The 18,256-nt window shown below is 37.5% G+C and overlaps 1 protein-coding gene and 1 pseudogene across 7 annotated transcripts in view; one reads left to right on the forward strand and one right to left on the reverse strand.

The window, feature by feature from the left end:
* Nucleotides 1-18,256, forward strand: part of SPAG9 (sperm associated antigen 9) — a gene marked incomplete at its 5' end in the record, with an annotated part of 139,796 nt that overhangs the window by 83,107 nt on the left and 38,433 nt on the right. For all 6 annotated transcript variants that reach the window (XM_080826253.1, XM_080826254.1, XM_080826256.1 and 3 more), the window contains 4 exons: nt 4,449-4,656; nt 5,162-5,261; nt 10,833-10,954; nt 17,020-17,077. In XM_080826253.1, the coding sequence (XP_080682379.1) occupies nt 4,449-4,656; nt 5,162-5,261; nt 10,833-10,954; nt 17,020-17,077 (488 nt within the window). The remainder of the gene's footprint in view (nt 1-4,448; nt 4,657-5,161; nt 5,262-10,832; nt 10,955-17,019; nt 17,078-18,256) is intronic.
* On the reverse strand, nt 7,071-7,273 carry LOC308357592 (copper transport protein ATOX1-like; annotated as a pseudogene). Its single transcript has one exon. The product of its transcript is annotated as a copper transport protein ATOX1-like (transcript).

An 18,256-nucleotide genomic window follows, 5' to 3' on the forward strand; every position in this document is an offset into this window, starting at 1 on the left:
CTATTCTTTATTTATTTATTTTTAAAGATTTTAGCATGAGCTTGTTGGGGGCAGGGGGAGAGGGAGAAGCAGATCCCCATTGAGCGGGGAGCCTGATGTGGGCCTCGATCCTAGGACCCTAAGATCATGACCTGAGCTGAAATCAGACACTTAATTGAACCACCCAAGCACCCCAGCATAGAGCTTACTTAAAAAAAAAAAAAAAAAAAAAAGGGACCTCAAATTATTACTACTATTTTTTATTTTTTAAAAGATTTTATTTATTTACTTGACAGAAAGCAAGAGCACAAGCAGGGGGAGTGGCAGAGGGAAAGGGAGAAGCAGGTTTCCTGCTGAGCCGGGAGCCTGACGTGAGGCTCGATCCCAGGACCTTGGGATCATGACCTGAGCCAAAGGCAGGCGCTTAGCTGACTAGTCACCCAGGCACCCCCATACTGAATTGTTTTAATCCCCAGCGTCTTTGCAAAATATTTTGAGTATTTTCCATTTCAGTAAATAATCTTCTGCAGCACAGTTTTTAATTGCTGCATACTGTTCTCTTCTATGGATCTGTAAGTAGTTTGCTTAATCTCCTATTTTGGAGCATTTAAGTTGTTTGCAGTTTTTTGCTGTTATAAATGATGTCATATATACATTTTATTTCTTTAAAAGTATATATATATTTTCCAATTTAACATATAAGGACTTTCCCATGCCACTGAAAATTCATTTTAGGTAAGTATCATATGCTAACATGAGTATACTATTTTATTTTTCCTTTGATAGATTCAAAATCTCAGGGGAGATTTTTTTTTGGTAAATGGATCATTATCGGTTGTGGATATGTGTGTTTCTTAAAATGATATGAGCAATAAAATAATTGGTTGCTGACCAGTTTTTTCAAGTCCAAGTATAATATAAACTCAGAAGTTGAGAATAGCAGGAATTTTCTAGGATGGAGGTCTTTGGCAAACACTTGGATTCTAACCATGTGTTAGAGCTCAGGCTCGTCAGTAGGGCCAGGATACTCAGCCTCTTCAGTGGGTAACTCATGCTGGTATGGCATTCACATTCTGTGACATTCTGTACCTCTCATCATTTACAGATAGACAAACAAGAAAAAAACAACCCTCAGATTCTGGGATAGGGTTGAAGAGTGGGCTGTGGGGCACTGTTGAAGGGATAAAAAAGTCTTTTTTTTTTAAATTTTAATTCCAGTTAGCATACAGTGTTCTTTTAGTTTCAGATGTACGATATAGTGATTCAGCAGTTCTGTATATTACTCAGCGCTCCTCAGGATAAACGTACTCTTTAATATCCTTCCATCTACTCACCCATACCTCTACCCACCCTCCCTCTGGTAACTATTTGTTCTGTATAGTTAAGAGGCTGCTTCTTGATTTGTCTCTCTCTCTCTCTTTTTTTTTCTTCCTTTGCTCATTTGTTTTGTTTCTTAAATTCCACGTATGAGTGAAATCATGGTATTTGTCTTTCTCTCACTGGCTTATTTCACTTAGTATAACACTCTGTAGCTCCATTCTTGTTGCAGATGGCAAGTTTTCATTCTTTTTCATGGCTGAGTAATATTCCATTATCGCTCACTCTCTCTCTCAATCACATCTTCTGGATGAAGAGCTCTTGATTTGCCACAGCAAATATATAATTCATGTCACCCTGCATTCTCATCTGGTAATTGGTTTTGTATTCATTCAGCCACTCTTTTTTTTTTTTTTTAAAGATTTTTAAAATTTATTTGACAGAGAGAGAGAAATCACAAGTAGGCAGGGAGGCAGGCAAAGAGAGAGGGGGAAGCAGGTTCCCCACTTAGCAGAGAGCCCGATGCGGGGCTCGATCCTAGGACCCTGAGACCATGACCTGAGCTGAAGGCAGAGGCTTAACCCACTGAGCCACCCAGGCGTCCCACATTCAGCCACTCTTGGTAGTGAAATTTGTGCTCCATCAAAATTCATGATAGTAAATGAATGGAGACGAAACATGAAAATGTTTTAATGTTATAAAGCTAAGTGTTTTAGTGATAAAACTCCCCAAGTGTGGTTGCTTTCATTGTCATTTCTTTCCACCATAGCACAGGTAGTTGACTGCATGCTGAAAATGTTTTCTTATACTTGAATAGAATTTAAAATTTTAATTTTAATTTGAACACTCCTGTGACTTCTCAGGACCTAAGACAAATTCCTCAGATAGCATAATATAGAATTTCCTTTTTTTTTTTTAAGATTTTTAAAATTTATTTGACAGAAAGAGAGGAATCACAAGTAGGCAGGGAGGCAGGCAAAGAGAGAGGGGGAAGCAGGCTCCCCGCGGAGCAGAGAGCCCAGTGCGGGGCTCGATTCCAGGACCCTGAGATCATGACCTGAGCCGAAGGCAGAGGCTTAACCCACTGAGCCACCCAGGTGCCCCCAGATAGCATAATATAAAGCTTAGATTATGTATGTAATTTTGATTGGTATAGTGTTTTTTTTTTTAATGGTATGGATTCTGTTTCATTATTTTTATAGCTGTAACATTTTTAACAATGTGCTTTAAAAGTTAAATAAAATTTTGAAGAGGGAAATAAAAGTCACTAAAAATCATCCTCCACCATAGTAGCATAACTTAATACATTTATATATTCTTTTTGCTTTAGGTCAAAAGCATGCATTTCAAAATTCTCAGTTGTGCATAACGTATTGTTTTATTTGCTATATAATAATTGCGAAGCTCTTGTTTTTCATTTATTTTATTTATTTGAGAGAGAGAACAAGCAGAGGGAGGAGGGAGAGGGAGAAGCAGGATTCCCCACTGATCAGGGAGCCTGATGTGGGTCCCCAGAACACTGAGATGATGATCTGAGCTGAAGCTGATGCTTAACTGACTGAGACACCCAGGAGTCCCAGTTGCTAACATTTTGAACACTCAGTATGTGTGAACACTTTGTAGAGTCTTTATGTAGAATAATTTATAATCTATTAATTAGGTACCTTATCTCTATTTTACAAATAAGAAATAGATACAGAAAGAATATGTAACTTACCCAAGGTCGAACAGTTAGTGAATGGTAAACTCACTAATTTACCCTAATTCTTCTTCTTGCTCCTCCTCCTCCTACTTGTAAACTTTTTGTCAGGTTCTCTCTCTCTTTTTTTTTTTTTTTAAGATTTATTTGAGGGGGAGAGGGAGAGAGAATCCCAGACTCCACTTTTAGCACAGAGCTCAACACAGAGCTCTATCTCACGAACCTGAGATCATGACCGGAGCCAAAACCAAGAGCTGGACACTTAACCTACAGAGCCACCCAGTTGCCCTAGGTTCTTTTCTTTTATTTATTTATTTTTTTAAATACCTGGGTACTTTGCTCTAAAAGAACTACCTCATTATCAGTAGCCATTGCACAACTGTGTTTGTTTTTCTTTTTAAGTAAGCTCTATGCCCAGCATGGGGCCTGAGCTTATGACCCTGAGATCAAGAGTCACATACTCCACCAACTGAGCCCACCAGGTGCCCCTCTTTTGGCGGGGGGGGGGTGGTATTTTTTAAAAATCTCCTCCCCCACCCCCTGTTACTGAAGTATAATCGACACACAATGTTACATTAGTTTCAGATATGCCACCTAGCAATTCAGTTTTTGGACAACTGTTTTTAATTATTTGGGGGCCTTAAACCTCTTTAAAAACCTGATAGAAGTTGTAGATTTTTTTCCTCCAGAAAAGTGCATTCTCCACAAATTTTTGCATAAAATTCAGTCTGAACGTGTCCTTCCTAAAGACTATTTGTGGACCCTAGAGTAGTAATTATCAATTTTGATGAGTATATAAATCACCTGGATTTCTTTTTAAAATGCAGATTACTTGGTCTCCCTGCCTAAAGATTGGAGTTGGGCTTAGAATCTGCCCTTTTAACAGTATTTCAGATGAGCTGAATGCAGGATGTTTCTGTGCACAAAACTCTGAATCTCTAGGGAGATTCAGAATCTTCTTATTCACTGCTGTTTTGTTGTTTTTTGGTTTTGTTTTGTTTTTTAAGATTTTATTTTTTGAGAGAGAGACAATGAGAGTGAGTGGTGTTGGGAGGGGCAGAGGGAGAGGGAGAAGCTGATTTCCCTGCTGATCAGGGAGCCCAACTTGGGGCTCTATCCCAAGATCCTGAGATCATCACCTGAGCTGAAGGCAGATGCTAAACTAACTGAGTCACCCAGGAGCCTCTGTTAGAGTTTTTTAATAGAATTTTTTTTCTCTGCAAGTTTTTTTCTTAACCCATTTAAGAAAATGGTTTAAAACAAATTAATCATTTAAAGATTTCCCCATGATTTTTTTTTTTTTTTAAATAAGCTCCATGCCCAGCAGAGAGCCCAACACAGGGCTTGAACTCAAAACCCTGAGATCAAGACCTGAGCTGAGATCAAGAGTTGGCCGCTTAACTGACTGAGCCAACCAGGCGCAACCTGCCTCAATAATTCTTTTTATTTGTAGGATGAACTTTCTGATGTTAGCCAAGGAGGATCTAAAGCTACTACTCCAGCATCAACAGCTGCGTCAGATGTGGCCACACTTCCTACTGATACTCCCTTAAAGGAAGATAATGAAGGATTTGTAAAGGTTGCAGATACACCAAATAAATCAGAGATAAGCAAGCATATTGAAGTACAGGTAGCCCAAGAAACTAGAAATGTATCAACAGGTAGGTGATGCTACTTCTTTACTTTCTGGTAAAGATCATGTGGGTGTGAAAAGATACATCTTAGGGGTGTTACTGCTTTAGATTTGTAAAATCATACTGAATTATAAGTAAGCTTAAAAGGGATGATGATCAAAGTTTTTGAGAGACAGATTTGGGGAGCTCGGGGAATGAAGAGCCTGAAAGGTAGGACAGTAGTCTTCATCTTTAATTTCTCTGTATTTCACACCTAAATTAGTAAATAAACAAACAAGGAGTTCTGCCCTGGGATAAAATGGACTGTGTCCCAAGAAATACAAGTAAAAACTTTGGTTATTTGTCAGTTTTTGATATTCACTGTTTATTGAATATATGATATCTTGTCTAACCCCATGTTTCCTAGAACCCGATCCTTAAAATTATTTTATGATCAAATGATGTATTTATAACCATTGAAGCAACAGGATTTTCATAGTAGGGTCAGTATGTGATACATGCATTATTTATGTCATCTTGTCCTTTTCCCAAGGCTCTGCTGAAAATGAAGAGAAGTCAGAAGTTCAAGCAATCATTGAATCCACTCCTGAGTTGGATATGGACAAGGATCTCAGTGGATATAAAGGCTCAAGGTACTGTCAATGTCAGATGAAGACTTTTTTTTTTTTTCTCTTTAGATGAAGACATTTTTATCCTTTCTTTCCCCTCTCCCAGAAGCATACTGTTATTCTCTGGTCACTTGCCAGAAAAAAAGGGCATTCGAATGTTTTGCTGAAGAAATACAGTATTATATTCTAGTTTCCATATTTGAAACTGGACATTGTACGTGGTGGAAATGTTTTATGGTGAAATGTTGCCTTTGCAGCATCAGGGATTAGGAGCATATGGAAGGATAGGGGAAGAAGACAGCCAAGATGTAACCAATACTTTTTGGAATTTGAGGAAACATAGAAACAGGAGTAGGAGAAGTAACAATTTGAGCAACCTTTGTTCCTTCCACCAGATCAGGAAGAAGCATATGTACTCACTTCAAAACTGTAATGGTTTCAAGATGCCTGGCTGGCTCAGTCAGTAGAGCAGTTGACTCTTAATTTTAGGATTGTGAGTTCAAGCCCCATGTTGGGTGTGGAGCCTATTCAAAAAAGCCAAACAAAAAAAGATCAAACTGTAATGATCTCATTATTGGAAGAAATTAGTTTCATTACATGGTGAGCCTGTTGAGTGTTGGGAAGAGAATTGTTACCTATCATCTTAATCAAGGTATTCTAAAGCATATGGATGTTCAGGAATTTCACGCAGGAGCTACTGCATTTCTTTTAATTTCTTCCATAACATTTATCCTTTAATAACAGTGACTATAAAAATACATGCCATTTATTGATCCCTACAGTTGTGGTTAAAAGCATGAACCTAGAGTAAGACTGTGTGGGTTCAAATACTGCCTTGGATTTGAATCTGACATGTATTTTCTCGTTCATAAAAAGGAAATGTGATAATACCTCAGATGATTATGATTAAATCAATCAAGGTATGTTAAATCATTGGCAAAGGGCCCAGTTTAATAAATGTTAGGTAGTATTATTGTCATCATCATGTAATATAATTTTAATTACAACCTTATGAAGTCAATGTCTTCATCCCCATTTTACAGGTAAGGAAGCTCAGAAATATGTAATAACTTGGCAAACATAACCTAATCAGCAAGTAGAGCTGCCATTCAGTCTAGGACTCTCTGATTCCAAAGGTCTTGTCCTGTGAAAATATTTTTTATTATTTATTTACAAATGTAAACAACTCAGGGGCACCTGGGTGGCACAGTTGGCTAAGTGTCTGACTCTTGATTTTGCCTCAGGTCATGATCTCAGGGCCTGTAAGATCAGAGCCCCGCGTTGAGCCATGAGCCCTATGTCAGTCTCTGCTCTGGGTGTGGAGCCTGCTTGGGATGTTCTCGCTCCCTCTCCCCACCTCTCTCCCCCTCTCACACCACTTGCACGTGCACTCTCTCTCTTTAAAAAAAAAAAAAAAAAGGAAAACAATGCAGAGTGTAAGAAGTGAAATTTGCTTTTCATCTGTCCTTTCCTAAGCCTCTTTAAAAATGAAAAAATAAATTTTATTAGACTAATGCATGTTTAATAGTACGGTCAAGTGGTAATAATCCAAAATATGAAGGGCAGTAGTAGTCCCTTGCTCCTACCCACCCCTTAGTCCTACTCTCAAGAGGCAGTGTCTCACTTCTTCGTTCTCTCTTTTTTTTTTCTCAACAAAAGTGGCTCAACTTCACTGCAGGGATGCCGGGGAGGGCCAGCAGGCTAAAGGTGGGTGTCTGCAGGAACACCCGTCCCGGAGCAGGACTGCCAGGCCCCAGGTCTGTCTGGAGGGCAGGAGAGGGTCAGCGTTCTACCCCCTTTGGTCCATCTTAGGCCCAGGGGTCCAGGCCTTGGCTACTTTGGGCCAAGGTTAGAGACAGCCTTTCCTCTTTCTCCAGGGTCTCCAGCAGAGTGTCCACACTCTCAGAGCTGATGCAGGCCTTCTTGTTGGGCAGGTCCTTGTCAAACTCGACTCCTGCCAGCTTGTTGAGCCCCTGACTGACCACCTTAGAGTGGTCTTCATGAGTCATGTCCACGGAGAATTCGTGCTTCCCCATGACTGTGGATGTGGTGGTGGCGGTGGCCACATCTTAGTTCTCTTTTGCTATTTTTCCTCAGGTATCTAAGTCACATCCTTGTGCTGCTTTTCCTTGCTCCTTCTGTTCACAGCTGGGATTCTGTGAGAAAATTATGCCTTAATGCCCAAAGCCGCCTTCTGTATAATGAATTAGCTGCACTCTTGTGCATGTAGCATTGAGAAGATTGTCACTTAGATCCTTTTCTGTATTCTGTGGGTCAGATGAGGAGCTCTGGTTTTATAAATGCTGTGATACTAGCTGTGGACCTTATAGTGAAAGATGACAAGGGTTCAGCTCCTTAAACCACCATCCTTCCTTTTATCCTCTCAATATAATTGTCAGTTTTTGTTACATTAACATTCATTGTTTAAATCATTATTACTATATAGATACTGATCACAGGTTAGCCACAGAATATGCTATGATTATATTTCCTGTCTTGTGCAACTTTGTTTTTCTGGAATTAGTAAAACCTGGTGGATTTTTGTTTTGTTTTGTTTGCTTAGGCTTCTGCATACCTATTGCTAGTTCAAGGAGAGGTACCTTGCGAATCATAAATGTGAACACTCTCAAAATGGCCAAATGCAAAGCCAGCTTCCTGGCACCCTCTATCCTGGGGTCTTCTGTTCGCATCTTCCAGCCCAGGCTGTCATGGGCTCTGGTCCTGGCGTTTGACCTCACTATCACACTGGGAATTCGCGTCACCTCTGTCTCTGTTGTATCTTCTGTTTCCAGGATCCCTGGCCATCTTGCTGCTGGTGCTTCTTTTTTAAGATTTATTTATTTTAGAGAGAGAGCACAAGTGGGAGGGGCAGAGAGGGAGAGAGAATCTCAGACTTGGTGCTGAGTGGCTAACAGAAATTCTAGGTTGGAAAATATTCAGAAGTTTTCCTTCAGAATTGTGAAGACATTGCTTCATTATCATGTTGAGTTTTGAGAGTTGACATTTGGATTCTTGCTTTTTTGTTTATTTTCTCTGGAAGCTTTTAGAATCTTCACTTTATCCCTCATGTGCCCCTCCCCTTTAAAAATTCATTGATGGGGTGCCTGGGTGGCTTAGCTGGTTGAGCAACTGCCTTCAGCTCATGTCATGGTCCCGGAGTCTTGGGATCGAGCCCTGTTTTGGGCTCCCAGCTACATGGAGAGTCTGCTTCTCCCTTTGACCTCCACTCTCATGCTCTCTCTCTTTCTCTCTCTCTCTTTAAATAAATAAATAAAATCTTTAAAAAAATTAATTGATTGTGTGCTTGACGTAGAGATCTTCTTTTGTATCTTATATGTGGTAACTTATATGTGATAACTTTCATATTATTTCTTCAACTTTATCTTTCAACCCTCATTGATTTTTTTTTCCCCCTAAACGTTTTTAAGATTACTCTTTATAACATCCTGCTCTTCTTTTGTGGATACAGTGTTTAGTCTGAAAAAAATTAGTTGTTGTTGTTGTACTTTTTTTTCTGTTGTTTGAGTTGTCTCCTTTTTGCTCTGAGTGCTTCTGTCTTAGTGCATTTGTTTTTGGACTCTTTATTTTATAATAAAGGCCTCCTTTAAAGGTCTTGTGCTCCGTGGCTGTTTTGCTGGAACTGAAGTAATTGATGCTGATTCTCTGGTTTCCAGCTTTTAACATGTAAATATGGCATCCATTGTTTAGGGAGCAATGCTGTGGGGAGGGAGGTCTGTGTTCTGGAGGACTGGATCTCACTCATACTGCTTCTTCTGCTGTCTTTCATCCCAGCCTTCTGTTTTATGTTCTCCCTTGCATGCATCTTTCTGTAGATTGCTGGTTCCTTCAGTGCCTGGCCCTTTCAGAGGTTCTGGCAGCATGCTGAGTTCCTCCCTAAACGCTAGTGGCTTAGGTTTCAGCTTTTTCTGATTAGTCAAATCACTTTCTCCTGTTTGCCTATTTTCCATCTTACACAGTTTTGTTCACATTCCATCTGCTGCAATTTCTTTTTCTATTCCCTATGTTCTATAGGTGGAAAATGACTATGTTTAGTCCACCAAGTTTAACTGGAAGTCCTGTGCAAACTTTTTTTTTTTTTTTTAAGATTTATTTATTATTTTAGAGAGAAAGCCAGGGGGGCAAGGGCAGAGGGAGAGAGAACCCTAAGCAGACTCCATGCTGAGCACAGAACCCAACATGGGGCTCCATCCCATGACCCTGAGATCATGACCTGAGCCAAAACCAAGAGTCAGACACTTAACCAACTGCACCACCCAGCACCCCAACTTTTTTCTATTAATATAACATTAAAGCACGAACATACACATTTCCCCATTTCTTTGCATATTCTATGCTGTAAAGGGCTTATATACACTGTGTTGTAACTTGCTTTTTATTATTTATTAATTTGTCAGAGAGAGAGAGTGAGAGAGAGTGCACAAGCAGGGGGAGAGGCAGGCAGAGGGAGAAGCAGGCTCCCTGGTAAGCAAAGAGCCTGAAATGCCACTTGATCCTAGGACCCTGGGACCATGATTGGAGCAGAAGGGAGACATTTAATCCACTGAGCTACGCAGGCATCCCCTTGCTTTTTTAAAAAACACCTCTTTATAATGGGTTTCTTTAGTTTTTAACTATAAAGTCTTTAACATTTATGTATATCGATAACTTATCTCTGACCTATTAATGATCATTAAGGTCATTTCAGCTTTTAGCTACTATAAGAATGCTGCTTGGACCATCCTTTTACATTCGTAATTACTTTCTTTTTTTTTTTTTAAGATTTTATTTTTTTATTTGACAGAGAGAGAGATCATAAGTAGGCAAGAGGCAGGCAGAGGGAGAGGGGGAAGCAGGCTCCCTGCTGAGCAGAGAGCCTGATGCGGGGCTCAATCCCAGGACCCTGGGATTATGACCTGAGCCTAAGGCAGAGGGCTTAACCCACTGAGCCACCCAGCTGCCCCTCGTAATTACTTTCTTAGGACAGGATTTTTGTAGGATTTTTTTGACAGTGAATTCTTGAATCAGAGGGTATTTGTATTCTGAATTTTAACAGATACTATAATTGCCCTTAAAAATAAAATGCCCATGCCATTTTATATTCAGACAACATAAAACATGGCAGTTAGTTAATATCATGGTTCTGAAGCTTGGCTGTCTGGGTTTGAATCCTTCCTCTTTCTCTCATTTGCTGGATGATCTTGAGAAATTCCTTCATCTCTTTACTTTCCTATTCTATAAAATTGGGATAATAGTACCTCCTTTCTAGAGTAGGTGGGAGGATTCAGTAAGGAAATCTAGGTAAAGTGCTTATATAATGTCTGATACAAGGCAGAGTTGTGCTCTGTTAGCTGTCATTTATTGTTTGTGTTTACTGGGATATGATTAAAAAAATAAACATTCTGTATTTTCTTCAGCAATTCTTTCTGTGGAGTTTAATGGGAATTCCGTAGGAAACCTTTTAGAAATCTTTTAAAATTATATTTTGTATTAAATGTAAATAATAAGTGGACAATTATTTGCCTATTGTATTCACTTTACACTGTTGATAAAGTCTGTAATATATGTTGATTTGGTTGTGTTGTTTCTGTTGCACAGCACTCCCACCAAAGGCATAGAAAACAAAGCTTTTGATCGTAATACAGAATCTCTCTTTGAAGAACTGTCTTCAGCGGGCTCAGGCCTAATTGGAGATGTGGATGAAGGAGCAGATTTACTAGGTACGATAGCTTATCTGAAGAAGTATACTGTTTTAGAAATATATTTTTTAAATGATTTAATAAAAATTCCTTTAAAATGTCCCTAACTGATGAGTAGCACACAGTTATTACACTTTCAGGTAATTAATAGGAATGTATTCTTTGAGCTCATAAAAGTTGTAAATGAAAGCATCTTTATATATGGATAGCTTTCTCGTTGAATTGCACTTTTATTTTGAAATTCATACAGCACATTTTATTGAACACGTGCTATAGTCCAAGAACTGTATTACACATAAGGAGCACAGTGATATATATCTGGGTGTGTGTGTGTGTGTGCATCCAGATGTGTGGATGTGTAGATGCGTAGATTGATAGATAGGTAGTTCCTGGCTTATAGAGTTCTTTAAATTCTGTTGACTTTAATTTAAAAAGAAAACGTAATACTTGTTTTTTTCTGAGATTTCACAGAATATTCTGTTTTAGCTATATGGGGAAGGTAATCATTTTAGCGTTTGCGTTGTTGAAGAACATCTGGTTTGAAAAGAATACTGCATTTGGCTCTTCCGTTATTTATCTGGTGACCTTTGCCAAAGAGCTTAACCTCTCCTGCCCTTAGTTTCTTTATGTATAAAATGAAGGAGCTGGATTCAAGTTCAGGAGTTGAGCTAACTGTGTAGCTCATGGGTCCACACCCAGCGCATCTCTGTGTGTATGAATAAAGCTTTATTGGAACACAGCCACTCTCATTCATTTACTTATTGTCTGTAGTTGCTTTTGCACATAACAGCAGAGTTAAGTTATCTGTTACAGAGATCCTTTGGCTTACAAAGACTAAAAATATTTACCATCTGACCCTTTACAGAAAGAATGTATAGACTCCTGCTTTAGGTGGTCTCTGAAGTCTCTTTGAACAATAATTACATGATTTTGACTTATGTCAGTTAGCTTTGGCGTATCTTTTTATAACTTAAGATCTTACAGAGATTTGAAAGCCTTATGGCATTAAAAACCCTTGCCTTTGGAATAGATACCAGCCTTGAAGAAATTTATGTATCTATTATGTATCTGTTAGTGTAATTATAATACAGACTACAGTGTTCTCAAAAGGTGCTTTTTGTCAATTTTTGTGACTGTGGAGTGGGATTCCTTGCATTATTTTGTGTTAAATTTATTGATTGCCATTATGTTCTCGAAAGTTTGAAGTATATTTTGAAGGAAACACAAGTTCTGTCTAAATGGAACTCACAGTCTATCTAGTAAGAGAGATTGAAAGTTTATTATAAATAAAACTTCCTGAATTAGACATAAACTCCCACCATTAAAGTGTAAGTTAAGTACTGGAGGCAATTGAATGAGTTTGCATTTCTCAAGGAGGGGTAAAGATTAATTCTTAAGGAACACTCCATTTTTAAATTTACACTTTAACTTTAGTTAACATTAAATTATGAATGAAAAGTTCCTTTTATGAAACTGAGTCCCTTGGCATATTTGAACGGTAGGTGCAAAGAATGCTGGAAAGAAGAATTTTTAAGTATTTAAATTTATATTCAAATTTATGTACAGTAAAAAAATTACTCTTATTTTTTTAAAATAACTCTTTATGGTGAATTTTTTGACCTTTAACAAAAGCATGGAGTTGTGTAATCACCAGAATCAATATAGCCCCTCCCCAAAATTCCTGCATCCTTTTTAATTCGGTTTGTATATTCTGCTACTTCATATTCCAGTATTGAATAATATAATTTTTGAGGTTGGTGATCCCAGACTTTCCTTTTTGTAAAGAGTTAAGAAGCACAGAGTACTTAGAAATAATTGTGGTCTTTTAAAATCTTGTGTTTTCTGAAAAATTCCATTAGCCATGAGTAGGTTAAAAGCAGAATACTCTGGTTTTCTTTCTACTTTGAAAATAAGAAATAGAGTGTAAACTAGTGTCTTTTTCCTTTTGTAGATATTGATATATTTATCTCAAGAATGTTCCAGATTAGAAGTTTTTACTATATCACCTTAAGTGTAATGACTTAGTCCTGCGTGAATACCTTTTGGTCAAAGATGGTAAATGAAATTTCCAAGGCACTTAGTTGTTCCCTGGCTTCTCTTCTGTACAATTTTATGATAGTGGTTGAGGAAATGGAAGATAGTGAAACCAACAAAATCATTTCCCAAAGTTCTTTAATTGACCTCGGGTTGATAAATACATTTCTGTAACTCTGTTCATTTTCTTGATTACTATGTTACTGTAATATATTTTTGTAAAACTCTTCTCTTGTTTGAGGATATACATTTTTGAAATCATTATGCATATACTCCACTCTTAGATTATTTTTTCTGCTTTCAATTATATAAAAGAGGTAAAGCCCTCCCCACCCCCCATTTGTCCTTATCTCTTGACTTTCTTATTTTCACTGATCCTTTTCCCATTCACTTTAGTCATGTACTCCCCACAGCCACACTCTAGAACTTGGAAGGCATACATCCTCCTATTGGGATTTTCTTTCTCTTGATTATCTTTCTATATTTTCAACTTCACTATCTTTACTTCTTTTTTTTGTCATTTAAACATGTTCGAATCTTTTCCACTTAAGAATGAAAGTACTGCCCTCCTCTGCACCTCTGTCTTCAGTCCCTTCCTACCCTGTCACTCCCTTTCCTTCCATTTCTGGTCACACCTTTATGCAGCAATACCGAGGAGGTATCTGCTATGTGTCTGACACTATTCTAGATGCTTGTGATACATGGTCGAACAAAGTAAACTTCTTGAAAGTGTAGCTGCTTTTAACTGTCAGGATTTCCCCTTTCCCACTTGCATCTCATCCCCCTGTACTCTATATGGGCATTCTTCCCCACACTCACATGTAGTGAAACAGCTTTGTTTACTATATCCAGCGTTCCTCCTCTGTTCTTTCACAGGACTTCTCAGATAACATTTGTCTTTAACACCATCTTTGCTGGATTTCTGTGATAACAGACTTTTCTGCCTCTGACTATTCTTTTTCAGTCTTTGCAGATCCTCTTCCCTCTGCCCATCTTTGAGGATATCAGTATCCCAGGCCCGCTTCTTTGTTTGGGAAATCTTATTTGCCCTTGTTTCTAGGCTTTCATGGAAAATAGCTTCGCAGTGTTTATCTCCTTTCAGCATCTTTTTCTAGAGCCCCAGACTGTTATTTTGAAACAGCCCAGGAGACACCTCTAAGGTGATTTGTAGGGCTTTGCATTTGATGTGCCTACAGCTCAGCTCATTATGTTCATTATTCTGTTCAGGGCTGTTAGTCCAGCAGGTACTGTCTCTGTGAATGCCTCACCATCCACTGAGTTCTCCATTCTGAATCTCCCTCTTCTCTCAGAAGCAATCATCAAGGCTTGTTTGCTCTCTTTTCTTTAAAAAAACAAAAACAAAAACTGCATATCTCTTTATAAATCTCCTTGCCTTTGCTTAAATGGCATATCCTCCTATTGGAATTCTGCCTTGATCCCCTAGTTAAAGCTTAGTTGTCCCTGAAATGTATCCTCATGGCACTCATTTTTTTTACTGTGCCACTCTTTATACTTTACTGTAATTTTGTATGTACTCACCTCTCTGGGTAGGCTCTGAGCTCAGTGTGGCCAAGACAGCTTTGTCTGTTGCTTTCTATTGAGTTTTTAGGACCATAGCACAGCAATTAAGTGAATGGATTGCTAAATAGTTCTAATGGTTTTATTTCCCCTCTAATTCTGTGATTCTTCACCTTTGAGGATTAAAACTCCTTTATGGGAGAATTTGTAAGAAAGCAGTGTACTTTTGAAAAAATGCATGTATAGGTAGATAAAATTGTGCATACTTTCTCAAGGGATTGACAGATAATTTGGAAGCTCAACTATGAACCTAGCTTGAGGGTTGATGCTAAAATCCAAATGAGACTTCTGTGACTTTAAAATCTCCCAGGCAGTTTTTTGCATGTTTTTAATAGTTAAAGTTTCCAAATATGTCAGACCTAAGTTTATGTTTGGTTGAAACCTTGAATAGAAATGGGGCTACCTCCAAGTTATGTTTTTCTTATAGTTATGAGTTAGTTTTTATCAATACATTTCAAAATGAAAATTTTGGACAATCCTATTGACATATATATGAAATTTATACACGAGATTTTGAGAGAATTCTTCACTGAGAGTGTGTAAACTTTAGAACCTACATTATCAGATACGATTCCCATAGAATACATATTTCAAAATTTTCTCTTATTTATAATATTTACACTTTATTGTATTTAATTGTTTCTCTACGTCTTTTAAATTTTATTGTCTCCTCTCATTGAAATAAATGAGCAGAGATCTTGCTTTCTGAAAACAATCTAATTGTGATTCTCATTCATTTTTCTCTTGGGCTGCTTACCCAGGGGAATATTCTGGTGTGTATGCTTTTAAATACTTTACTATTACTGCTTTTTAAGCAAGGTCTTCCTGGCTGCTATTCTCATGCAATGCTTTCTCATCATTTTTTTCTGCTCAACTTTTTTTTTTTTTTTTTTTGCCTTCCATATATTTTCAGCTTTTATGCTTATCTCCCTTACATGCTTGAGAGTTTATGGCAAACATAGTCATTACATAAGCTTCTTTCAACCAATCTAAACCTATTTCTTCTGACTGTATAGCTTTATTGAAAGTTAACGTTAGTCAAAGGGAAATATTTCAGCATATCTTGCCAAAATTCATTTTGGAATTGGAATTTGGAAACGTTTTTTAGTTTGTCTTTATTTTCACCTTTTGGAGAATACATAGATGATTAAATAAGCTACTGTGTGATATTTAGTTCTTCATGGTAGAAGTACACTGATCTTTGAGAATATTTGAGATAATTATAATACAGAGTATGAGTTCATATGTGAGCATACAATTTTTAGCATTCCTACGTTGGTTTTAAATTATCTTTTAAGTCATTTGAAATACTACCTTTTAAAAAAATCAAGGGACACGTTAACTCCTTTTCCTTATATAGTTTTCTTAGGACTTCCTTTATAGCTGGGTTATATGAATAATATTTCTTCCATTGTATGTAGTTTTTCAACATTACCTTAGGAGAAGTGAATGGTGGGTCTTTGCTTTGTTTTGCCTTTTTGTTTTTGTAACTTTTTTGAGATACCTTCCCTAGTGTGTTGGTTTACTTCTTCAGTTTCTTATAAGTAGCAAATTAAATAATTTTCTTCTCCCTAAAGATCATTGCATTGAATCTTGCATTGAATACTCTGCCTTACAGTCCTCATTAAATTATTAAAAGGATTCTGTAAAGTAATAACTGATTATTATTTCAGAGGTGACACTTTGAAGGAAACTTTATATTATTGATGTGGGATTTTCAATCCAACTATTCAGTTTCATTGCACAAAAGAATTGGTAAAGCATTTTTTTTTAGGTATAACATGTCAGAGAGCATCCTTATGAATGGAGGAAATCATCTTAATTTCTATCTTTTGCACATCATTATGCATTAAGTCATAACACTGTGATTCCAGGTGTATTTCATATCATGCATAAAACTTTACAGATTAATAATCTATTTTCATGCTGTTTCTTACATAAAACATTTCTTGTTCTTTGTTTTTGCTTTACATGGAATGCATGGGCTTTAAGACCATAATTTCTTTGGTAAGGTTTCATCTGCATTGGGATTCCGTCCTTCTTTAGCCTGTTTCTGCCTGTTCTTTCTTAGTAAGACCTAATTATTAGGCAAAAGCCTAAAATACCAGCTGTGATTTGGAAATGATTTCTGATCTGTATTAATGCTTAACACTTTTTTTCCTCTAAATATTTTACTGCTACTTTTTAGAATGTTAGGCAGAAAAGTCTTGATCAATTGAAATAATTATGAGAAACAAAATACAGACCGTTAAAAAGAATTGGCTAACAAAATCTTTGTTTTTTGATGGATAATTATAATTTTATAACCTATACAAGTAGATATATCAAAAGAAATTATAGAAAAAATACTAAAGGATAGACACAATTTATAAATTAAAATTTGGGTATCTAGTTTATTATAATACAAATTTATATAATTTTTGATAATTTTTTGAAAGGTTTTATTTATTTATTTTTTGAAATTTTTTTGGTAGGAATGGGTCGTGAAGTTGAGAATCTTATATTAGAAAATACACAACTGTTGGAAACCAAGTAAGTACATACAAATTTTTTTAAAGATTTTATTTATTTATATGAGAGAGAGAGAGAGCATGCACACACAAGCAGAGGGGAGGGCCAGAGCGAGGGAGAAACAGGCTCCCCGCTGAGCAGGACCCTGGGATCATAACCTGAGCCCAAGACAAATGCTTAACCCACTGAGCCACTCAGGCACCCCAGTATACACAATTTTTTCTTTTTAAGATTTTATGTATTTATTTGACAGAGACAGCAAGAGAGGAAACACAAGCAGGGGAAGTCAGAGAGAGAGAAGCAGGCTTCCTGCTGAGCAGGGAGCCTGATGCGGGCTCTATCCCAAGATCCTGGAATCCTGACCTGAGCCAAGGGCAGATGTTTAACCCACTGAGCCACCCAGGCGTCCCTATATACAGAAATTGTTTGTTTTTTTTTTTTAAAGATTTTATTTATTTATCCAATGGACAGAGATCACAAGTAGGCAGAGAGGCAGGGAGAGAGAGAGGAAGAAGCAGGCTCCCCGCGGAGCAGAGAGCCCGATGTGGGGCTCGATCCCAGGACCCTGGGATCATGACCCTAGCCGAAGGCAGAAGCTTTAACCCACTGAGCCACCCAGGCACCCCACAGAAATTGTTTTTAATGTATTTTTTAAAAAAGGTTTTTATTTATTGATTTGTTTGGCAGAGATCACAGGTAGTAGGCCCCTATATACATACAGAGATATATATATATATATATATATATATATATATATATATATACACACACACACACACACACACACACACACACACACTGTATATATACTATATACAGAATTTTAACAAGGAATGTAAGATACTGAATTTTCTCATCTGGTCAGCGGCTTGTTCAGTTTAACACAGCATATGACTACAGTCTAGCTCCCCTGTCTTGTTCGCCTTCTCCATGTGTTTGGTTTGTGTGCATACCCAACACACAGGAGTAAATGGGCAATAGGACCTGATTTCCCTGATGGATAGGTTTTGTTGCTTTGGTTTTTACAGAAATAGATTTTCATCTCCTTTCCACCCTACAGATATTCATATCTTTCTCTTAACCTTCTTGGATAGTTGATACGCTTTTTTTTTTGCTCCCTCCCCGAGGATGCCTATTTTATTATCTTTTCTCCTGGGGTTTCCTTAGTTCTACATAAATGTTTTGATCTATCCACCGCCC

This window comes from Martes martes (assembly GCF_963455335.1).
Source record: "Martes martes genome assembly, chromosome: 16".
Lineage (NCBI taxonomy): Eukaryota > Metazoa > Chordata > Mammalia > Carnivora > Mustelidae > Martes > Martes martes.